Source organism: Erithacus rubecula, assembly GCF_903797595.1.
Source record: "Erithacus rubecula genome assembly, chromosome: 1".
Lineage (NCBI taxonomy): Eukaryota > Metazoa > Chordata > Aves > Passeriformes > Muscicapidae > Erithacus > Erithacus rubecula.
In genome coordinates, this window is record NC_136658.1 from 35,331,610 (window position 1) to 35,354,727 (window position 23,118).

The 23,118-nt window shown below is 41.3% G+C and overlaps 1 protein-coding gene across 4 annotated transcripts in view; it reads left to right on the forward strand.

The window, feature by feature from the left end:
* The window catches only part of FAT3 (FAT atypical cadherin 3), a 382,360-nt gene that overhangs the window by 349,844 nt on the left and 9,398 nt on the right, over positions 1–23,118 (forward strand). For 2 of the 4 annotated variants that reach the window (XM_079317035.1, XM_079317037.1), the window contains exons 20-25: positions 13–147; positions 1,148–1,305; positions 8,420–8,888; positions 17,753–17,906; positions 19,128–19,783; positions 22,511–22,624. In XM_079317035.1, coding sequence (XP_079173161.1) covers positions 13–147; positions 1,148–1,305; positions 8,420–8,888; positions 17,753–17,906; positions 19,128–19,783; positions 22,511–22,624 — 1,686 coding nt within the window. The remainder of the gene's footprint in view (positions 1–12; positions 148–1,147; positions 1,306–8,419; positions 8,889–17,752; positions 17,907–19,127; positions 19,784–22,510; positions 22,625–23,118) is intronic. The other 2 variants (XM_079317036.1, XM_079317038.1) reach the window with 1 other exon arrangement.

Sequence of the window (23,118 nt, forward strand, 5' to 3'; positions counted from 1 at the left end):
GACTTCTTGCAGGAGGGCTCTGCCCAGGCTCCAATGATCCCTGTCTGGAGAAGCCGTGTCCAGGGGACATGCAGTGTGTGGGGTACGAAGCCAGCCGGAGACCCTTCATCTGCCAGTGCCCTCCAGGAAAGCTTGGCGAGTGTTCAGGTGCATGTCACAGCCATGAAGGGGGATGTGCTTGGACAATAAAGTGCTGCCATTCTCATTTGGTAGGCAGAGGTTCCAGTAAAGTCAACAGAAAACATACTGCTTAACCCATCTCAGCACGGGCACTTGGGGTGTCTGTTTATAAGCCCTATAAATACTTGTCTTTATAGCTATGGGGCTGTGTGTATACTGTGATCCAGTTTCTGTTTGGAAATTCCCACTGGCTTGCTTGAATACCAGCTCAGTAAAACAGACTGCTGAGAAAACAGGATTTTTCCTGGAGAATGTTATGCCAGATGTTTTCCTGCCCATGGGCAAAGCTCCATAATTAACTCTTCTGCTTACTATTCAGATTACCAAAATTCCAACCTTTATTAATGAAAACACTGCACTATCCCAAAAAAAGTTTGAGCACATCTGTTAGTTCTCTGCATCTGTGTTGTTCCCTGGGATATGAAGAGCCAGGTGGACAGCCAGTGAAGTAGAGTTTTCTGTTGACTTCATTGAATCCCAGGCTGCAGGACAGAGGATTTCTGCTGTTTGCCTGATGAAATCATGGCAGACACTGAACTGTGGTCCTGGGCACTGGTTGCAGGGGACTCATTGCAAGGGTGTGGCTGACATCTGCCCACATGTAACTTGACACCCAAAACTCAACTGCCTGATGTATGGGTGTGGTCCCTCTGTTATCAGTGAGGCAAGACTGGTGCCTCCAGGAGTGTATAAGCTGGAAAATGCTGAATACAACTTCTTGTTTGTTATTTTTAAGTATGGAGAAACAGAACTTTCCTCTATCCCCTGAACAATAGCTTAAAAAACAGAATTGCAGAAATACTTTGTAGTACATGCCAGCTTTGTTTTCTCTCATCAAAAATGGGCTTTATTTATTTCTTCCTAGTCATTCTTATTAACTTTATAAATTCTTTAATTGCTTAACAGTTGAGGAATTGTTTTATGTATCACTAAAAGCACATGTGTCTTTTCAAAATGGTTGTTTCAGGCCACACTTCCCTTAGCTTTGCTGGGAATAGCTACATTAAGTACCGTGTTTCTGAAAACAGCAAGAAGGAGGAATTCAAGTTGGCTCTCCGTCTGCGAACCCTGCAAAGCAATGGGATTATAATGTACACCAGAGCAAATCCCTGCATAATTCTGAAGGTAATTAAAATAACCTCTCTTTTCTGCAGTTGTTTTTCTTGATTCTATATTTTCTCTTGGCTCTTGATTTGGAGAATGCTGTTCTCATTTCGGCTGTAGATTGAGAAGATGAAGTCTGATTCTAACAGGGAAAAACAATTTCAACAACAGCAGCAGCAACAACGATCAGAAAAGCAGCTTGTTAGTGGTACTTTACTTGGAAAATTCCCCACTGGGTGCTGTTCATTATAAGCACATTATGTGTCTGTGTGCAGGAGCCAGTCTGCACGAGATGCAAGATTTGGCCATTTATATGACTATGTAGTCAAAACGAAGCCTGCTGAAATTACTGTTCTTCCCTTCTGTCCTGTCTGTGGTTAGAGGATATGCCCTCACTCTTAGTGAGCTAATTCCAGGAGCCAACTGCTTAGAATTTGTCTCCCACTGAATATGAAGATCTCTGCACTCTGTGGATTAAGATTCTTTGTTGAGAGAGTCATGGGGTCAGTGGAGATTGGTGCCAATTCAATATTTAATTGATAGCTTTCCATGTATTTTAATCTTTTTTTCTGTGCTTTTTTTTTTTTTTTCCTTTTTTTGTTTCTTGGAATGGTAAATAAATGCTGGATGGACAGGGAGTACTAGGCTCATCCAAGAGCCTGTACATATAGTATTTCTGCTATAACCTCTAAGGTACAAAATGAAAACATTGACATTTGTAATTCAGCCACATTTTATAATTCTGCAGTGGGAGAAATGGCACAGAGCCTTTTGTGTCTGTATTTGCAATTTAGGGTCCTTTTGGCTGAATGCTAAGGTCATGTTAAAGTGGCTATATGAGTTAATAATGGGGAACAAATGATTGTATAGCTGTTAGACTGAAGTATTTCATGGGCAAGAGTACTGTCTGTCATTCACCAGGAACTGTCAGTATTGTTCAGATTTGCACAAGACAATTAACCTCTGCTTTGAGATGCATAGAAATGCAGTTTATACTTTCAAGCATATGTTTTTGTGCAAAAAAACCAAGCTAAACTTCACATTAGAAGACCTTACGTGAAGTCTTCATCATGCTTGCTCTTAGCATATGGTAGTAGGTAATGTTTGCAATTTTTTAATTTCAAGAAATGCCTGGGAAAAAACAAATGGCCCTGGTGAAAGGTGCCACTTGAAAACAATAGGAGATGATACAAAGATGGCCTGAACTGGAGTTAGAACAGTGATAGTAGAATTCATTTTGCTAAAGTTTTGTATATAAGGCTTTCGTCATTAAGGAGCACAGCATATCCAGGTCATAAACAACTGAGTGAAGATATCCATTTGAAGCAGGGAAATTTTGCCACCAAAATAGAAAAGTTGATGCTACTACTATTTCTAAAAAAAAAAAAAAAAAAAAAAAAAAAAGAAACAAACCAAACAGAAACACCAAAACCAACACAAAAACAAACAAAACAAAACAAAACAAAATCCAAACCAGTAAGAGAGCTCCCCTTTACAATCACCTGAATTGAGTTTTTAGTTGAGAGGTAGGAATCATGTTTTCAGTCCCTGCTTCACATAATCACCTAATTATCTTGCTTTGAAAGATGCTGAGTTAAAAATAATACTTCAAGGAGCAGCAACAAGAGCTGTGGTTATTGTGATCCAATCTCAGTCAGCAACCTCCATGTCAAGCTGTTTTGTTTCCTAGGTCTTAGAAACAAAGAAAGTAGAGAGCTTCATATGCAGCTGCTGCTTCTGGTATCTGATAAGTGAGGTCCAGGGTCATGTATGGATGCAAAACCTCTGCTTTCTCCTGTGCATTTATCAGGGGATTTATTTATTTATAGGGAATTGCCTTCTCCAAGCCTCCTGCTCAGCTTTTCAGTAGCGCAGGATTCACTGTTGCAGTCAGTGTGTCCTTTTCCCAGGTCTGGCACTGGGCTTCTACATGCATGGGATTTAAAAGAAGCAAAATCATTACATTCAGCATAGTTTTTTTTAAGAGATGGTGTCACTTATAAGATCAGGAATTATCAGAGTTTAGTTTGTGAAGATATTTTAGCTGAGGAATATCAGGCTAAGTTCTCACAGAAGTGCTCTGTGGCAGACAAATGGCATCATGCTCAAGGGATTCAGCCTTATCAGGTCTCTTCAGGGATGGCAGCTGGCTCATGGAATGCACTTAGGGGGTCCCTGACTAGATGTTTTCAAGGAAGTTATACTTGGACTTTCCAAAGTCCACACTTTTTTTTCATTAGTAAACCAGAGGTAAGGCTTCCTTTTTTCCTTTAACCAGGTATATATGTTGGGAGGGAGGGAAGCACTCAGAAAAGAGGCCATTAAGCAGATTAATTAGTGGTCTATAAATGTGAAGTTGTTATCATTTGAGCATTGCTTTCAATTAAATTAAACATGAGGAGAAGCTTTCCAAATAGAGGATAAAGGATGAAATCCTGTGTTCTTTTGAGCACTCTGGCATCCCTCCAGCAAAGCACTTAATCACTTGCTTAACTTCCTGTATTTGAAAGCAATTGGAACTATTCACATACCTTAATTTTAAGCATCTACTTAAGTGTCTGCTGGATTAGCACCAGAGGGCCCAGCACCATCACTGAGCTTCAGATAAAGGCAGAGGTGGAAGAAATTTAGACCCACAAAGTATGAGCCCATGGGAGGACAGGCAGAAAACACCTGTGCTGTCAGGGCATGGAATGGCATTGATTGTTTTGAAGCAAGTCTCTGCCATTGCAGTCTGTTTAATCATTAATGCTGCAATATGCTTTTTGGTGTTTAAATGACCAGCTTAATTTTGGAAGCTCATGCATTTGTGATAACTCCAGGGATGGAAATATTTCATAATCTTAACACAATGTCCTTCCTGGATGAATAATCAATTCCATAGAGCAAACTGCTTGTCTACTACTTTGCTGAAAGCCTACCAGCTACACTGTATTGATATAATAAAATAAGGGTGTTATTTATTCAGCTGTTTCAAACAAAGCAACTCATGCATTGATTTTGAGAGGTTGGCCTATTTTTCTTGTTTTATTTTTTTGAGGTTTTTGTTTTGTTTTGTTTTGTTTTGTTTTTATTTAATGCTCTTGCTTTTAAGACAACCAGGGCAAAATGAGATTCACATCAATGTTGGCTTTTCTTCCTTTGTAAAGATTGCATGTCCCAAAACCAGTACCATCATTTCCTTTTTACCTATGTAGAGCTAACTCAGAAAAGTAAGATTTAACCATTTTAACCATTACAAAGCCATTGCATAAGGGAATTCCATTTGTTTTTCCTAGGAATATAATGGAGATCCGTCTTGTTTTGTGACATTTTAAGGATTAAAAATAAGTAAAGAAAGACTTTCCCATCGTGCCATAAATATGGCAGCTAAACAGTAAAAGGCAAGCATATGTTCTTCTGTCCAGGCAGTTAATGTGAAACTTTGTGTGGTTTAGTTAAGTGTGTATCATACATTTTAATGCATTACTGCTGCATGGCTTATGCTGGATAGAACTGAAGTTTGGATATGATCCCAGTTGTGGCTGGAGTTGAAACGAGTAATATTTTAATTAAATACACCATTTTACACAAACGAACCTGAAATGCAATTCAGCTAACAAAATATTTCCCTGGATAGATTAGGAGGCAGCATGCTGTATCCATGGTGTTTGACTGCAGATGGACTGTGTGAGCTGGAGGGGGTCTCAGAAGAACCATTTGATCATTTTATTACCTATGTTGATACACAAATATGGATGTTAGCCAAACATCTTAGCCAGACTAATATTCTAATATAATTTACAGTATGTGTTTGGCTCCATTCTGCTCACTGAATGAAATTGTTGAAATGTAACAGATTGCATCTGCTTTTAGAGTCTTCACCATTCTTTTAACTTCTCTACAGGTGAGGAATCTTGTGGCATGTCTGCTTAAGTGTACATTAACCTCCCTGTAATAGTTGTTATAACTGAGACTGTTAAACCCTGAGCCTAGAAAGCCCTGGGAAGTGGAAGCTTTGTGGGAATTTTTTGCCCAGCTAGGATGAAAGAGTGTCTCTGTGCTTTCAATTTTACTTGTTGGGTGGAAGAACCTTCTCCTCCCTGCCTGGCCAGTCCAGCTGCTAAGTACTCAGGAGTGGAGCCCTTTGCAGCATCTGCTCCTTGCCAGCTCTTCCTGTTCTTCCTACTCCTCCTCAAGGTCCATCAGGGGACAAATGTTTCTTCCCAGCCCCTCTACAGCAAGGCCCATGACCATCTGATTAATGCAAGTGCTTTTATGGTCCCATTGCTAGGGGTATCTGGGCATGTCTCACAGTCTTTAATGTATGTATCTGTAAAGCAGTGGTGTGAGGTAGGGAAATGACGTTACCCCTCTTTTACTGATGGAGACCTGAAACTAATGGCTTGCTTGAGATCTCAGAGGAAGAATGTTGCAGAGTGTGGATTCCCATGCAAATCTGTCATGTCTTAGGCTAGTATTGTAAGCATCAGACCATCCTTTCCATCTTTCACTCTCGTTAGAGGTTACTCGTGTTTCTTCCATAACAGGAAGGAAACTTAACCCTTCAGGCAATATATATTTGCTGTGTATGTCAGATCAACTGTGGGTAAAAAAGAAATAAAAGTGGATGAGAAAGATGTATAAAACATATTTTAATGGCAAATCTTTTAGATCATAGTTTCCTGTATACAAATGGTGTAATATTTATCCCAGGTGCTCAAATGTGGTGTTGTATTTGTAAAGATAATTGGAAAAACATGTTCTGTGAGTAAGAGTAATAGACATGCAGGCAGTAGATCCTTCAGGGCATAAGTAGTCATAGGGGAGGTATATGTATATTATACACAATCAGTGGAAGAGTTTCCATAGGAAAAAGCCTTTTGAGTAAGCAGCAAGTTATCTGCTTATCCAGTGATGGCTGTTTTTCAAAGTGGAATATATTGGCATGCATTTTGCTGTTTGATTTGTATTCCTGGTGAGACAGACTGCACTGTCTGAGCAGCACCTTCAGTGTTTATGAACTGTTTTGTTGCATATGGAGGAAAGAAACTATTGTTCCATCTCTGGAGAGAAAAAAATCTCTGTTTATCAGGGCATCTTGTTTACCAAGATTTCTCCTGAGAAAATGCTTTAACAGACCCAATTTCAATCTACAGAAACTGTTTATGGCTGAGTTTTGAGTCCATGTTTTTTAATGAAAAATGATCTAGACTCATTATTCTATACATCCATTAGCCTTATTTGATTGAGCTGTAGGGGTGTCAAGCTACATCCATCCCTTAAGCATGTATTACAGTCACAGATTTGATTTCTTCTCAGTTTCATTACGTCCTACAGATCAGGGACTTCAGAACAGCTGGGTGTTCATAGCAGGGGCTAATTCTAGCTCCTTCTACGTGTGTATTCATTCCTCTACACCCCCTCAAACCATACAGAGTAAGTGGGCAGCTGATATCTAAGGGAGCTTGCCCATGCTCAGCACCTCTGTGTCCATGATGCCAGGCAATTGCCAAGCAGGGGAGTGCTGTGGTTTATACCCCAACTTCCCAGTGTCTTTTGGCTTGAAGTCCAGTTCAGAGTCAGCCAGTCAAGAAACCAAGCATTTGTAAAGGAGAAGGAAATCCAGAGATCTGCACATCTCAAGATTTTACCCCTAGCTTGTCTCCAGGTAGTTTTGTCACCCTCCAAGGATAAAATGCTGATAATGGCATGGCAGCACAGTCTGCTCCTGTAGGTTTAACACCTTCCTGTTTACCTTCAACCACATCCAGGAGCCTGGCTGAGAAGAGTTTGGACAGTCAAATCCCAAGGGATGTCTCCATCTAACATGCTAAAAATGGTCAAAGGCAGGTGGACACACTGCAGCATCCTCACATTTGCATTTGCCATGTCAGTTCAGCAGGCTACCAAAGCTCTGTGAGGTTCTTGCCTTGACAGTGGTGGCAGCTCTGCTCTCACTGGGGGGAACAGTCAGACTTTGTAGCAAATACAACTGTGAGAGGACAATATGAGCTGCCTGGTAGGATGAAAAATTACACAGCACCTGAACTTTTGAGGGGGATAAATAATGGGGGAGAAGTGTCTTGAAATGGGGGGTTGCAGAAATAAATACTTCCTAGAGCATGACATAAAGGTAAAATACTTGGAAGAGCTTTCAGAGAACTTGAATCTAATTAACGTGTCATAAGAAATTATTTCCAGCTTTGTCAGCCATTTTAAACTTATATACCATCTGTTAGGGAAACCTAAAATCTTTGGGAAAACTGCTAATCAGGAAAACAGCACTTCATACCCATTCCTTCACTCTGCACATTGCCTGCCCCAGGGTAGCACAGATTTTCCCTTTATGAGGGCTTGGGGTGGGTGAGGGAAAGGAGGGAGAGTGAGAAACCCCCTACAAACTCTCTAAATCCATGAGTCCAGCATAAATATTAGGAAAGAAAGAAAAGTAAGACTCATCATGTCATCTATGAGGTGTACACACAGCAGGTTGTGTAACGTCTTTGGGAAATGACTGACTTGATGTTCAACTAGTATCTTACTGTTGCAATTAGAGATACTGAACTTACGGTGTTTAGGGGCAAATCCACAGCTTGTTGAGAGGCTCCTAAAGGTTCCAGAAGCACAGGGTGTCTGCATGAGCAGAGTACCTAACATCACCAGCTGGAAGAGTGGCCATTGGCTTTGCCACAAGCCTCTCCAAGACTGAGGTGATCCTGTGCCCTGCCTGTCCTTTTGGTAACAACAACCACTGGGAGCCAAATCAAGCTCTCAGACTTGCTGAGAGAGACACAGCTGTTCAACAGCAGAGCCAAGAGCAGAACAAGAGTCCTCAAGACCATTCCCTGTTCACTAAAACATTATTATTAATAATTATCCCGGTTTTCACCTGTGTTTTGCACCCATATGGTTTTCTGTATTTCTACTTTTCCTGCAGTAATTGGCTTTGGGCAAATTTGAAGTAAGCTGATATTTTCCACCTCATATTTTTTTTTGTTCATGATAAAGGCACAGCTTAATGCTGTTTTAGTGTCATGTAGGAGAGTGTGCAGACGCTGTCTAGAAGTTCTCTGTGCTTCCAGATTCTCTGTGAGAGCGTGTTCTGAGACAGCTGAGCGCCTGAAGCGCTTTGATCCCTGCTTTCCTCCCGCAGATTGTCGACGGCAAGCTCTGGTTCCAGTTGGATTGCGGCAGCGGCCCGGGAATCCTGGGAATTTCTGGCAGGGCCGTTAACGATGGCAGCTGGCACTCGGTGTTCCTGGAGCTGAACCGCAACTTCACGAGCCTGTCCCTGGACGACAGCTACGTGGAGCGCCGCAAGGCGCCCCTCTACTTCCAGACGCTCAGCACCGACAGCTCCGTCTACTTCGGCGCCCAGGTGCAGGTGGATAACGTCCGCAGCCTGACTGACAAGAGGACCACGCAGGTGCTGAGCGGCTTCCAGGGCTGCCTGGACTCGGTGGTCCTCAACAACAACGAGCTGCCCCTGCAGAACAAGCGCAGCAGCTTCGCGGAGGTGGTGGGGCTGACGGAGCTGAAGCTGGGCTGCGTGCTGTATCCCGATGCCTGTGAGAGACACCCCTGCCAGAACGGCGGCACCTGTACTGCCGTGCCATCTGGTGGTAAATGCTTTCATTGCCTTACGGGCTTCCCCCTCCCCGCCCTCCTCTGTAATTTATTGCCTGAGATGGTTTTATGCAGCAGCGCGCTTGAAAAATCTCGTGAACTCTGTAAAAACTCTGATAGGTATTGCAAATTGGGTAAAAGCTGTTTGCTCTATAAATAACAGTGAAATGGTGCCCCTTCTTATTGCATTAGTGTTCCAGGAGGAAATTGATTTATTGGCTGTTAGTATAATCCTATTTCTATAGAAACCAATAGAATTACAATTACTGTAATGTTCAGCTGGATTTTTCAGAATCCATTTACAGCATCCTTACAGCATTGAGGGCTGTACACAAAGATGGTGATTTGAAATGTCCATCACAGATGTAACAGCAGTGTTGCCTTACTCTGTTTCCAAAGCTGTCGCAAATAATTACTGAGCTATCCACAAACACCTTCGTCCTTTTGGAAGTGAGTAATTTGATTACATGTCTGCGTGGAAAATAGCAAGTTGGGCCCATTATAAACCCCCCTGAACTGTATTTTACGGCTTTCTCGGAGCCTGAGTGCTCTACGGTCTAAGTAATGTTATCCAAATTTTATAGGGCATTGATTTAAACTGTGCTTGTGTTGGAGTTTCCTATCCAGTGGTTATGTGGTGGTTTGTGTGATTTGATACCAGTGCCTTACTGCAGTGCACAAGTTACCAGAGCAGTCAGCACGTTAACAGGAGAAAAGCAAATGGTACACATGCAGAACATCAGGCAGTTCTCTTTTCTGCAGTGTAGGAGGTTCCCTTCAAGTTCCTCATGCTGTATTAGCATGCAGCATTGCACACCTTTTCTGACAGAATAGAACTTCCTCTAGAAAGGAGGCTGCTCAACAGAGAAATTTTCTTCAAGTTCAGAGCTTTCCATCTACTTACTGTCAGTGAGTTTGGTCATGGTTCTCTAGGGAAGTTCCCAGTAAACTCTTGTTTTATGGAGCATTTAATCATTGTCCCAGGGCTTTCTGCTTTAATGTGTCCATGCAATTCCCTTGCACCCATAGTTATCATTTCTGTTTTTCATTAGTTTAAGCCTGACTCCCATATATTCTTTCTGAGTCCTCTCCACCACACATTATTTTTAGGCCTAAACTTCAGATCAGTTCAAGACTGACATGGGGTGAGATCTGAACAAAACTGTGATAAGCTTCTAGTTGGGTAGCCCCACTCTTATAAAGTAAGTCCTGAAAATATGGATTTGTCCATGGTAGGCTGTGTCAGCTAGCATCCCCTCTGGATTTTTGGCTTTGATTCAGCCACCCCTTCTTCCATGCTATCACAAATGATGCATCAGGATGCTGTTGGCTTCACTGTTGATGGAAAAAGATGTGAGGACAGCTGAAGGAATGAAGCACAGCCCTGGCAACCCAAGGATGTGTTGTGGGGCATGAGGAGAAATGTTGCTGTGCTTGTATTTGTCCTTAAGAGTCTTTATTTACCAAAGGAAGTAGAGAAAAGGAAGGCTGCACAAGGGAAAAAGAAAGTCATTCCGAGACAGAAGGATGCTGCAGCCACTGGAAGAATTGCTAAGCATGATTATTGAAATTCCTAGGAAATATGGCCGTAGTATGTATGGGAACATATGTATGATGGCTTTGATTCAGAGTCCATGCTTAATAAATCAGGTTAACCATTCGCCTCACATCCTAGGAAGCATGAGAACACTTCATTCTATTGATTTTGAGTCTTTTTACAGTATTGCTCAGCAATCTCATGATGAGTAAATTGAAACCTTTCTAACAGAACTCCTTACAGTAACTCTTTTTTCTCCCAGCACTATGTGCATGCCAATTCAAACTGAGGGGAGACATGGGGTAGGGGAGAAACAAGCAGCCCTGAAGTTTGGACCTATCTTGTTACTGGAATGGCAAATACCATTTTCATGTCAACAAAATTCTCTGCTGGAAAGCAGTGACAGAACTGATTGAACGTGCCTGTGTTCCTGCCTCGGCGAGGGGCATGTGCCCTGCAGGGATGTCTTGGCTGCCTGCCGTCAAAAAATCTGTTTGCTGTTTTTACTGTCTCAGCAGTGTGTGTAAATAAAGGATTGTTATAAAGCTGTAATTCCAGTGCAATGGGCCCTGACTGTATGTCAGTGGTTCTACAGCCCAACTCTCAAGGAGAAAGCATGGGCACTTTTGCTTCCACTAGGCAGAGCAATTCTGTTGTTGGTGTCCTCCATATGCTGAAAGGCCACATAATTAAATTCTAAAAGCACAAGAGTCCAACAGCATTACAAGTCCTGGTTGCAGAGCCACAAATTGCTATGTACATTTAAGAACCATCAACCATTGCACTTGCTGACATAGATGTTAGCAGCTGACTTTCATTTAAAATACAAAAAAACCCCAAAAACTGCATTCTTTTAAGAATTTTCTGTAGAATGAGAACAGCAGCTTTTTTCTTTTTTTGCTGAGGGAAAGAATGCAAAAATACATCATGCAAAGGTCCTTTTCCCAATCATGAGACATTCAGTAGCATCAGGATCTCTTGACTAATATTTTCTATGATATTACGCTCATTTTTCAGTTTTTGGAGAATAATGTTCTTTTCCTAAACAGAGAGCATTTGGAGTAAGATTTGTTTCAAGAAATACACCCTCTAAATTCAAGTTTTACAAAGCAGATTTCATATACTGTTAGCATCCTTGTCATTATGGACAACCTACTGTGCTTTACAAGAAAATTAGGAGAGAGCAAAAGAAAACTGAGATTTATAGCTAACTTAAGAAGAAAACAGCCAAGCAAAGGTTACCCAACATTATAACGTGAAAGAGTTGCTGGCTATATGCCAGAAGTCGAAGAGGCCGTGTCTCATTTACATATAATTTGCATAAATTGAACATCTATGACACAAACCTCCATAACAATGTTCCTGTTGTGAGATCTCCCTCTTTCTGCCCAACCTCTCTGCATATGGAGCAGGGCAGAGTGGGGATCTCAGCCTGTATGAGCGAGCACAGACAGCTCAGGTGGGAGCTCCAAAAGTACAGAAAAGCCTCTCTGCTTTCAAACTCTGGTTTCTGAGACAGCAAAAAGTGACCATGACATGAACCTTTGCTTCCTCTTATGGCAGCATTGTTGGCCAGGTGATGTCAGTGGTTCAGGAGGGGAGACTGCATGTCCAGAGACCCATGGGGAGGTCCAGTGGATATTTAAATAGGGTTTGGCAGAGGAGGATGAGATCTGACAGCTCAGGAGACTCGCAGCAGAAAGAGACATACTCAGGACAATTTTCTTGGGAGACAGTGGAAACCACAGCCCTGAAGTATAGGCCACATTATTCCAGACTTTTCAATCCCTCTCCATAAGTATGGGTCAGTAAAGCTATTTTTAAAGAAGGTTAGCATTTTGAAACCTGAAGTACAGTATGACTTGGCTCTTTGAACTGAAATTTCCCAAGAAAATTCGACCAAGTGTTTAAAGTGTGGTTAAGCTATAAGCTGCTGAATATGAGGTCTTAAAATGGGAAATGTCTCACAACCTTAATAATAGTGTGGCACTTCCAGGGCTGCCAATAGTAAATGTATGTTTATCTGCATGAGTAACAGCATGAGCAATCTCAGCAATAGAAAGCATTACTGTAAGCATATGCAAGGTCTGCACCAAGGTTTTCAACCACAGAGACAAACCTCATGCTTGTAAAGCCTGCAATTATAAGTATAGTTACTTCCTTTTAATTTGATCAGTCCTATATACATCTGGCTTTGATTAAAGTGAATGGCTTATATGAGTAGGCGATTTTATTTGAACATGAAGCATTTGAGTGGAAATATCAACTGAGTCAAGGACTGTGGGCAGAGTGTGAGGACATAAAATCATTTTGCTTTCCCCACTCTTGACTGACTTTTCTTCTATTTTCTTTTTTTTTTTTTTTTTTTTTCATGAACAGAAATAAAATCCAAAGAGAGGAAAAAATGCAACATGGCACTTGGGTGGTGGGGTTTACGTGTTTTAAATGCTGTTGGCAGCATTACTCACAGCTGGTTTTGAGGATCAGGTAGTTCGTAAGAAAGAAATAAGGGGAAAAAGAGTGTCATGCCACAGAACTGACCTGGTCTTACTAATATCTTGATCTTGCTTTTTCAATACACAAACAACACAGAATTCTGTGATGTGAGTATACCAAATTCACATCGATTGTTTTTTAAAAGCCTTTTAGAAATTTGGGGGGTGATTAATCTTTTTTGTAGCTATGATTGTAGGCATCTGTTCTTAAATTCCTGTTTTAAAAGCATGCACATGCCAATCCTTTTATAGAGAGCACTGAGGTTCATTTTCATACCAGTAAGTGGCAAGAGGCAGTAATCTGTTTGAAGACAGATAAGTTAAATCTGGAGTGGCAGGACTGTGTATGGCTGAGAACACTCTTCTTGGAGGTGGCATGGTTTGACTATTGACCTACCAAAATACAAATGCTGGGAGAGGTCCTCTTCTCCTTCAGTAGTTCTCATTGGTTAACTTGGTGTGTAACACTGTCTGGTCAATGCCAAGGGCAGGGCTGTTTCTGGACAAGTTTGTCAGGTCTAGCTGCACAGCAGGGAGAGAAACTACACAGAGGGGCCAGAAAAAGCCAAAAGAAAAGGAGGGAAACCAGGAAAGGCCAAAGCATGGTAACAGATAAAAGCCAGCCTGTTTTGCATGGGATAGATAGAAACAGGAGCATACACATGTTAAAAAAAAAAGCAATTGGCAGCAGTTCGGAGCATCCTCTTTAATAAAGCCAAGTAAACCTTAGGATAGACAGACATTCAGATGCTCAGGCTGGGAATGCTACCAACAGAGATGTTTGCTACATAACGACACCCCATCTGCTGATGGCACCGTGCCTGCCTGGTGCTGCTGCTCTGCTTCAGAAGTGCCAGGCAAACATAGGTACAGGCAGGGAGCCTGTGTAGTGTCCTGTCTTACTGCTTGCTGCTCTTCAGTAAGGTCTGGGATGAAAAGCACCTTTTCCTCTGGCTAGGGACTTGCCAAGGGAACAGCTAGAGAAGTTTGCAGAGTTTGCATCTCACTGAGAAGGTGAGATTTTACTGTGTAGAGGGGACTCAGATTAATAAAGAAGCATGAGAGATGCTTTACAAAACAACCAGTAGGCCCAGGACAGTGTGTAGACCTAGGTCTACATAATGTTTCAGGTCATGAATGGTATTTGATGCAAATCTTCTGGTGGTCATCTCTCCCTGGGCTTCCCTTCCCACTGTGGAGATGCAAGGTCTCAGAGGGCAGGACTGGGCTGAATTGGAAGGCAGCTGGTGCCAAAGCTCTGAGCTGCACACAGGAGGGTACTGGGTCCTCATCACCAGCTGTTTGGCCCCACAGACCCACTGCTGCTGCTCTGCAGGACTTGTTAATGTGGATGCAGCCTAAAAAGGCTGTATTGTTGCTCACAGCTTGTTGTTGCTCTTAGGTCAGCTGTTGGTACATGCTGCTGTGGCACATGCTGAGAATGTTGTGGTCCCACCCTAGACGCATTTTAGAGCTCTTTTCCAGAGCTTCCTGTCTTTTTTCACTTATTGTCTCTGAAGAAATACAGTGATGACATCACAAAATGTGCTGCCTTGGAGGATGTCGATCAACATTTCTAGGAATGAAATATTCATTCCTCTTGGAGGAAGCTCAGATGGACTGTGTGATATTAAATATTGATGAATTTCCAGGACTTGTGAGCAGGATCAAGCCCTACATTGTTTAAAAGAGATTTTTCATCCCTTGCTGAGAGGACACTGAGCCTTTTCTCATCCTTAAATGTGAGAAATTTGCTTGTTCTTCTTGTTCTAAACAGGAGGAAAGAAATGAATGGCACATTAGCAGGATATGAAACTAAAAGTATAATAAAAATCCTTTATTAAACCCAAGATGCACTCCCAACCAGAAGGGTTTTCTTTACAGTTTACCTTTGTCCACAGCCATGTGGCTGAAATACTCAGTAGCTGGCAGAATTACAGCCTCTGCTGAGAGGTTTGGAGAAGGATTAAAGGTCTGGCAGGTCTTCTGGCTGAGCTGCTCTATGCTGTCTACTGAGCCATCATATCAGCTCTCCTCTTCCCCACTCCATGAGTTTTGACATATGCTTTGTTGTGTTGGAGACCTCCTGGGTGAATGCTCTGCAGCTCTGAGCATGTGTGTCACAGAGAAGTCCTGTGTCTTTTGCCAGTGGCTTGGACTTGGCAGGTGTATGGCAGTGAACCCAACAAGAGGAAACACCAGTGATAGATATGGCAATTTAACACTGTCTTGTTTTAGTGCCTTTTTGATTCCTACCTTTGATCCTTAGACTTAGAATCAGTCTTCTAATATCTGATATGTGTTCCACCATCATTAAATCAAATTGTGTGAAAAATGTAGGCTTTCAGAAGCAGACTTTGATTTTGGTCCTGTTCATGCACTGCTGGACAGGGCTCTCACCCATCTGGTACAGTCAGTTTCATCTCTTTTTAATATGAAATGCATAAATCCATACTTCTTTTATAGTTTGTGGTAAATGTATTTTTTAATCAAATCAATACTTCTCAAGTTTTTTATAATGAAAAAAATTTAAACAGAATATAGTACTTAGCTGAAACAAAAACAAGGCACAAAAAGAAAGCGATTCAAAGGCTTTGACTTATATATAGTTGGCACCTAAGAACTTGGTTAAAAAACAGCAGAAATTTGGCTTTTAGCATCACTTTAGAGTTATGGATGCTTATAAAATATCAGATAACAAATAGAATAACATATATATTCTGCTGTTATATAAGGCAACAGAATTGATTAGGAATAAAGTGCTTTATATTTGAATTGAACATTTTCCTATTGCTTAAACTTACTAAGACTGTAAAAAACATTTCTTTTTGAACTATAAAAATTTTTGAACTATAGATGTCACTGTTCAGTCATAAAAAGAAAATACTGAAACAGCCTTATTTATTCATGCTGTGGATTCTACCTACAGTCACAGTTTTGTAATTTTTCAGACCCAGATCACTATAGGTCCAGAAAGCTGTTCACATTGTTTGAGTGAGATATTTTTAAGACACAAAAAGAAATAATCCCATCTTGCTGGTGCTGACTAAATATGCTTTCTATAAGCCCAAAAGTTGAATAATTTCACTTCTTAACTCTGTAACCTTGGAAATACCAGTGTGTCTGTCTCCCTTCTTGTAGCAGAACAATGAAACAGCATGATATTTGAGTATTTCATTTATCTTCAATTAAATAGCGTTGGACTCTTGACTAAGTATGCCAACAAGTCTGGTTCCAAGTTTATTCTCAAGAGCTTGTCCTTATGAAAGAATTCAATTAGAGTAACTGAACAAGGTGAATTGAACCGTATAGGACATAAAAGATGTGGGAATCTTGATGCAGAATGGCTTTTTCCTTATTCCTCCACTGGTTTTTTCCATATTTCCATGAAATTATTTTCCTTGAAACTGTGCTAGAAATTCCTGCTATGTTTGCCAAAAGAGTAAACTTTTAAAACAAACATCTTGGTTCTTTTCCCGATGTATACATACAGAAAGTTTTTAAAAATATGTTTTAAAAGGCTTACCACTGAGAGATGGTATTTCCACAACATCAGCTTGATTGCCAATAATTTTGACACTGAATTGAGTTGCACTCAACCATTTCAGCTCTAAGTGCAGCTGTATTAATGGCAGGAAGGTTCCTTGCTTTAGCTGCTTAAAAAGCTATATTCAGTAAGTATGTGAACCCCATAACTGGAACTTGAACTTTGCCTACACATCTGTTTAGGATATTTGGATTATATAAGGAACTTTTTAAAAGATCAGCCAAAGTTTTTTTACAGATGTCCAGGAAAATTTTGCTGGTTCAACAGCTCTAACTTCAGAGTCTTCCACTTGCAGGGACTGTCTTAGCCATCTCATGGCTTTCACAGCCTATGTGTTCCATGCTCTTTTCAAGAGAAAAAGCAGCCAGATTTCCATATCCAGTTCACAGCATTAAGAGATGCACTGCCTCACTGGATTTCTTTGTGACCTTAAATAAAGATTTCATTAATGGCACTGTGCCATGTGAACTCACAGGGAGAGAAAAAGGAAAAAGAGATTTGCCTTTTGATATTTGGCTGGGTGAACTGATGTGTGTAAAATCTTTGGGTGTTTTTTCTAAATTTTGATGTTGCTCCTGTGTTGACAAAAAAACATAGAAATGGGACTTCAATCCAGGGTCCCCCTCCACATGAATGTTGTTGTGTCTGATGAATTGCAGTCAGTGATTAATCAGAATGTGATAGCATACACTGAACATAATCAGCTCTGATTAGGGCTGGTATTGCCAGGTCAGCTGGTATTTTGAAGTTTATAGTTTCTGCCTTGATGATGCACTTTATAAAACTGGTATTTTTTATTATTGTCACATCCCCATTGTGTCATCCTTGTAAAGGGCAGAGAGAGAAAAGCTCTCAGCTGATGTATTTGTTCATGGGTGAAGCCCCAAAAGGAGAGTAGCCTGCCACTACAGTGGCAAACATCTTCAAAAAGGTGGGAAATACATCCTTGATCTAGAATATTTCTTCTTATCTTTCTTACAAGGTGTTGCAAATTACATTTATTATTATCTGATTTATGGCAATTAGAATGGTCTGGGCTGCAGCAGTTCCACTGGTCCCTGGTTCTAGACATGAGCTCTGATTGTCAGGGCATGTCAGATAGACAAACTCTTGACTAGCAATGTGTGGAGCACATGGAACAGACCACAATGAGCATAAACATCCCCTTGCCCCCACAGTCCAATTCATTTTCCTGCGTAAAGCAGCCAAATGGGTCCTCTTGCTTTTAGACAGACTCAGTGGTAGGAGTCTAATTTCCTCTCTCTGTCCCTCACCTCCCAGGGTACCATTGCAATTGCCTCTCCCAGTTTACAGGAAGGAATTGTGAGTCAGAGATCACAGCCTGCTTCCCAAATCCTTGCCGGAATGGAGGCTCGTGTGATCCCATCGGCAACGCTTTCATCTGCAGCTGCAAAAACGGCCTGACAGGAGTAACGTAAGTGCATCTCCCCAGGTGGGCAATGGCAGCTTTTTGTCACAGTGGTGGTGGGCTTTTTGATCAGTCATTTTGTATCCAAAAGCTATGATTCACCTCACAAATAATAGCCCCAACCTTAACGCTTATTCAGGTCTAAACTAATGACAGCTGAGAAATCCCTGAGACTTGCATGCTCAGAAATGTTTTTTCTGAACTTACCCTCCAAACTGTGATTCAGAATGTTATCTCAAGACAGTTTTCTCTGAGATACACCTATCTAAGTGTTGCCAGCTTTTTGAACAATCTCATAAAACCTGCAGAAGCTGCTGCGTAATCTTAGTTTTGAAAATGGATCAATTATTTAGTCATCTTAGCCCTGATATAAAAGGCTAATTTATTGCAGTCATTTTTTAAATCCCTGCCTTGATCATAAACTTGGTGTAGACACAGAAAATCTCCACCTGCCCATCAGCATGCTTTGTCCCTCATCTGTTTTGTCTATTGTTTGTACTTTTTCCTCTGCATTTTGCTACCTCTTGTTCTTACCAATTCTCCTCTCTCTTTATGGTTCCTCTTCTTCCCCCACCTCTAATATTTTTTTATTTTATTTCCAAATCTAAATAATTTTACATAGTCAGTATATCCTTCTCTTCTCTCTCCTCTCCTCTCCTCTCCTCTCCTCTCCTCTCCTCTCCTCTCCTCTCCTCTCCTCTCCTCTCCTCTCCTCTCCTCTCCTCTCCTCTCCTCTCCTCTCCTCTCCTCTCCTCTCCTCTCCTCTCCTCTCCTCTCCCCTTCTCTTTTGTCCTCTCTTTCCTTCAATAAACTATTAGATTTTTTTACTGTATTTTTTTCTCAACTGTCTTCTCTTTGAACCTCCTCTAATATTTTTTATTGAAACTCATGGGGTAGTCCAAAAATAATATAAAAAACAGATTCTCTATTACATTCAGTACGACTCATTACGGTCAGAGAGCCTTTTCCTGTCAGATTCTTTATTTCATTTTTGGTATCAGATGCTTAAAAGTCTTAATTCCTTCTTGATATTTCCATTTTATTTTCTTTAAAAATCCATAGCTGTAGAAAAAATTAAATGCTGTTAAGTAATATGATAATAGTAGGATAATTTGCAAAGTACCACAAGGCGTTAGCTAATAGCAACATTTTGAGAAAGCATCATGCACAAGCTGGAATGCTTCTTAGATGTTCTCAGATTCCAGACTCTCCTTTTCTTCTTTCAAGGTGTGAAGAAGACATCAACGAGTGTGAAAGAGAAGAGTGTGAGAATGGTGGCTCCTGTGTGAACATCTTTGGTTCCTTCCTGTGTAACTGCACCCCTGGCTACGTGGGTCAATACTGTGGCCTTCGCCCCGTGGTGGTTCCCAACATACAAGCTGGGCATTCCTATGTTGGCAAGGAGGAGCTGATAGGAATAGCCGTGGTGCTGTTTGTCATATTTGTGTTAATCATTCTTTTCATCATTTTTCGCAAGAAAGTTTTCAGGAAGAACTATTCCCGCAACAACATCACGCTCGTTCAGGATCCGGCTACTGCGGCCCTGCTCAACAAGAGCAATGGCATCCAGTTCAAGAACATCAGGAACAGTGGAGACAGCAGGAATATCTACCAAGAGGTTGGGCCTCCCCAGGTGCCAGTGAGGCCAATGGCCTATACCCCGTGCTTCCAGAGTGACTCACGGAATAACCTGGACAAGATAGTGGATGGGCTTGGCGTGGAGCACCAGGAGATGACAACGTTTCATCCCGAGTCCCCTCGCATCCTGACAGCCAGGAGGGGGGTGGTGGTGTGCAGTGTAGCTCCAAACTTGCCTGCTGTGTCCCCCTGTCGCTCCGACTGCGACTCCATCAGGAAGAGCACCTGGGATGCAGGGACAGAAAGTAAGTAACACTGCATGCAGTCATGTACTTCCCTGCCAGTGGTGAGGGTTGCCTTTGGGGTGCAGCAGCTACAATGGCATCTTAATGCTCCAGCCTAATGCATGTCAATTGTTACATTTCTCCAAGAAGTGATCTGGTTTAATTTTGAAAGGTTATAATTAAACCAGGCATACAAGACCTCTGCTTCTATCCATGAAGTATGACTAAAAGTATTTCTTGTGCTTATTGGGAAAGCATATATGAGTAAGTGCTGTGAGTGTTTTTCAAGTGATACAATGCAATCATCTTTCTATTGGAAAAAAACAATCTGGGGCAGAATTCTCAAATATAAGTTCTGTTAGGTTCAGGCTGTTTGTTTCCCAAGGGAGTTAAAAATATTTAAGCCTTCTGCAAGAAGCAGTTCTGTTTTGCATCAGAGAGAAATGAACTAATATTCCCTACTTTCAGAGTCTGTGAAGTGAAGCAGAAAATCACATACTGCTTGATATATGGGATCACCTTTTCAGGACATTGCATTCCCCTCTGCATTCAGGATCAGAGCCATCATGGAATTTTCAGTCCCCACACTTACCCTGTTTGTGCTCTGGTGGTTCCTCACCTGATAACATGGTGCTCCCTCCATTCCTGAATGAGTTGCTGGAGATGCAGCAAATTTCACATCTTCTGTCATGGCAGGGAGTACCAGTTTTCTGGAACAGAGTTACAGCCCTATGTCATATATCCTTGCAAGTCAGAACATATCATATGGACTGGGAGATGTTTCCTTCACCATATATGGGTTTTTAAAGGTGTTTTCTCCTATTAGGATTTTTTTCTAATGCATCTTCTAAGGCACCTGTTGGAGGGGGTTCCAAAAAGGCTGGAGAGGGACATTTCACAAAGACCTGTAGTCATGAATGGCCTTAAGGTGAAGAAGGGTAGGTTTAAATTAGCAATTAGGAACAAATTCTTTACTGTGAGGGTGATGAGGCACTGAAACAGGTTGCTCAGAGAAGGGGTGAATGTCCCATCCCTGGAAGTATTCAAGGCCAGATTGGATGGGGCTCTGAGCAACCTGGTCTAGTGAAAGATTCCCTCCCTACCCATGGCAGGGAGGATCCAAATAGTCTTTAAGGGATCTAAAGATCCTTAAAGGTATCTTCAAGGTTCCTTCCAGCTCAAACTGGTGTATGATTCTAGATCTTCAACCCAATTACAAAACAGCTTTAACCAAACCTGTCAAGTAAAACTGCACAATCCAGTCCTGTAGTTGAAAGCATAGGAACTGAGGAACAGAGAGAGGAGTCTGACAACAGTCAAGAGGACAGCATCACTCTGTGCCTGGGGAGGTTCAGGATGGACATCAGGAAAAATTTTTGCTCTGAAAGAGTGCTTGATCCTTGGAACGGGTGCCCAGGGAGGTGGTGAAGTCACCATCCCTGCAAGTGTTCAAGAAATGATTGGGCATGGCACTTAATGCTATGGTTTGGTTTGCATAGTGATGTTCAGTCAAAGATTGGTCTTGATGATCTTGGAGGTCTTTTTCAGCTTTACAGAGTTTATGATTCTATACCTTTGCCTTGATCTGCACATTTTCATCCAAGGCAGCACACTGGCTAAGGTCTTGTAATGAGAAATTTGAATTAATTTTCATTTGTTTGGGCTCTATTTCAGGGTTGTGTTGTGTCTGACCTTTTAAACCTTTAAATATAGTTATGCTGATTGAAAGCATCATCACACCAGCCACCACACATGCTCTGTTCTATATTCTCCTGGGTCTTTGTGCCACAGGCACTGCTGATACCAGTATGAATATCTGCACACCATGAGGCTGTTCCAGGGAGACAGACCTCAGCTGTCACAGAGTGGGAAGCAGTGCAGCTTTGTTACTGCAGCACTCACTCCATCAGCTGCATACCCTGCTGCTCAGCAGGAGCAAATCAGCTCTTACCATGTGGAGGTGTCCTATGCTGGGTAGAAACACCTACAGCTGGCAGGTGGAGAGCTGTACTTTCATATTGATAGCATCTGAGCTTCTTCATTTGTAATTGGCTCAGGTATCTCCATGCTTACAATGGAGGATAACATTTTGTGTTCCTGATCATTGCCCATATAATGTGTAGTTGAATCTGTTTATTTATATGTGCTTGATTACAGGAGAATTTATACCGTAGGTTGCAGTTGCATTTCTAAACAGTAGAGTTGTGAAGACTGAATGTCCCTGATGAAAAGCAATGTAAATTGAAGCATAATCTATTATATGTCAGTGATGGAGCTATTAAAATCTGATCCAAGGGCCACTGATATGAATAACAAGATGCACAGTAACTTTAGTGAGCATTGAATGAGCCTTTAATGAGGCTCTCAAATTAGGAAATGAACAGTAAAGATAAATGTAAGTGTAATCTCTTGTATAAGCTGTTTATACCACCACATTCCTTTAGTCATCATTTTCATTGCTTTTGAGACTATATGTCATCTAAAAAGACAATATTGAATACAGATGTTTCTTCCTTGATTACAGTGCTGTCAGCCACTTGAAAGAATCTTTGGGTTTCAAACACTTCAGAAGTCTAGGTATCTCCATCAACTGCCTTCTTGGCAAATAGGTCATGTCCTCTTTGTGAAGGAAATAATTTTATTCTGATTCAAATAATAGAAGGTGGGATTTAAGTGTGTCCATGGTATAAAGAGATAAATTACATACCTAGAGAGTACCATTTTGCTTTGTCTTTGCTGTCAATGAAGGTAAAGGGGTTGATGACGCTGAAGAAGTGACCTGTTTTTCAGGAAGTAATAAAGGCAGCAACTCTGAAGTACAGTCCCTCAGCTCCTTCCAGTCTGACTCTGGAGATGATAATGGTAAGAAATTATTTCATCTTTATTATTCTGGGCGAAAAGCTATTTATCTCTCTTTCTAATACTATTGAAACATTTATGTGACATCTTGAAACCCTTTAATGATGCTGAAAGTAAGAGAGTCATGGGTTCAAACCCTTGCTTCGTGTTCCACTTACTAAATTATAGGAACATAATAAAAATCTTGGTGCTTGGGGCTGTTGTATCAGGACCAAGCTTTACAGCAAATTAGAGGTATGATACAGCAGAGTCACAGTGCCAAGATGTAAGTTGACTAATAGGTTGCAAGTGAAACTGTAGAATTTATGTAATTTTCCCTGTTGGAAGAGCATGACTTTCATGTTTCACCAGTCAAATAAAGGGGATTTCTGTGCTATTTGCCAGGTCTCATTCATGGTTCCAACAGAACTGTGCTCGTGCTTAGCCACAATGAGTGGATGAGCCAGTCCCCAGCATCTTGGCTTCTCCCTGGCAATCACAGATCAGCAAACAATAGA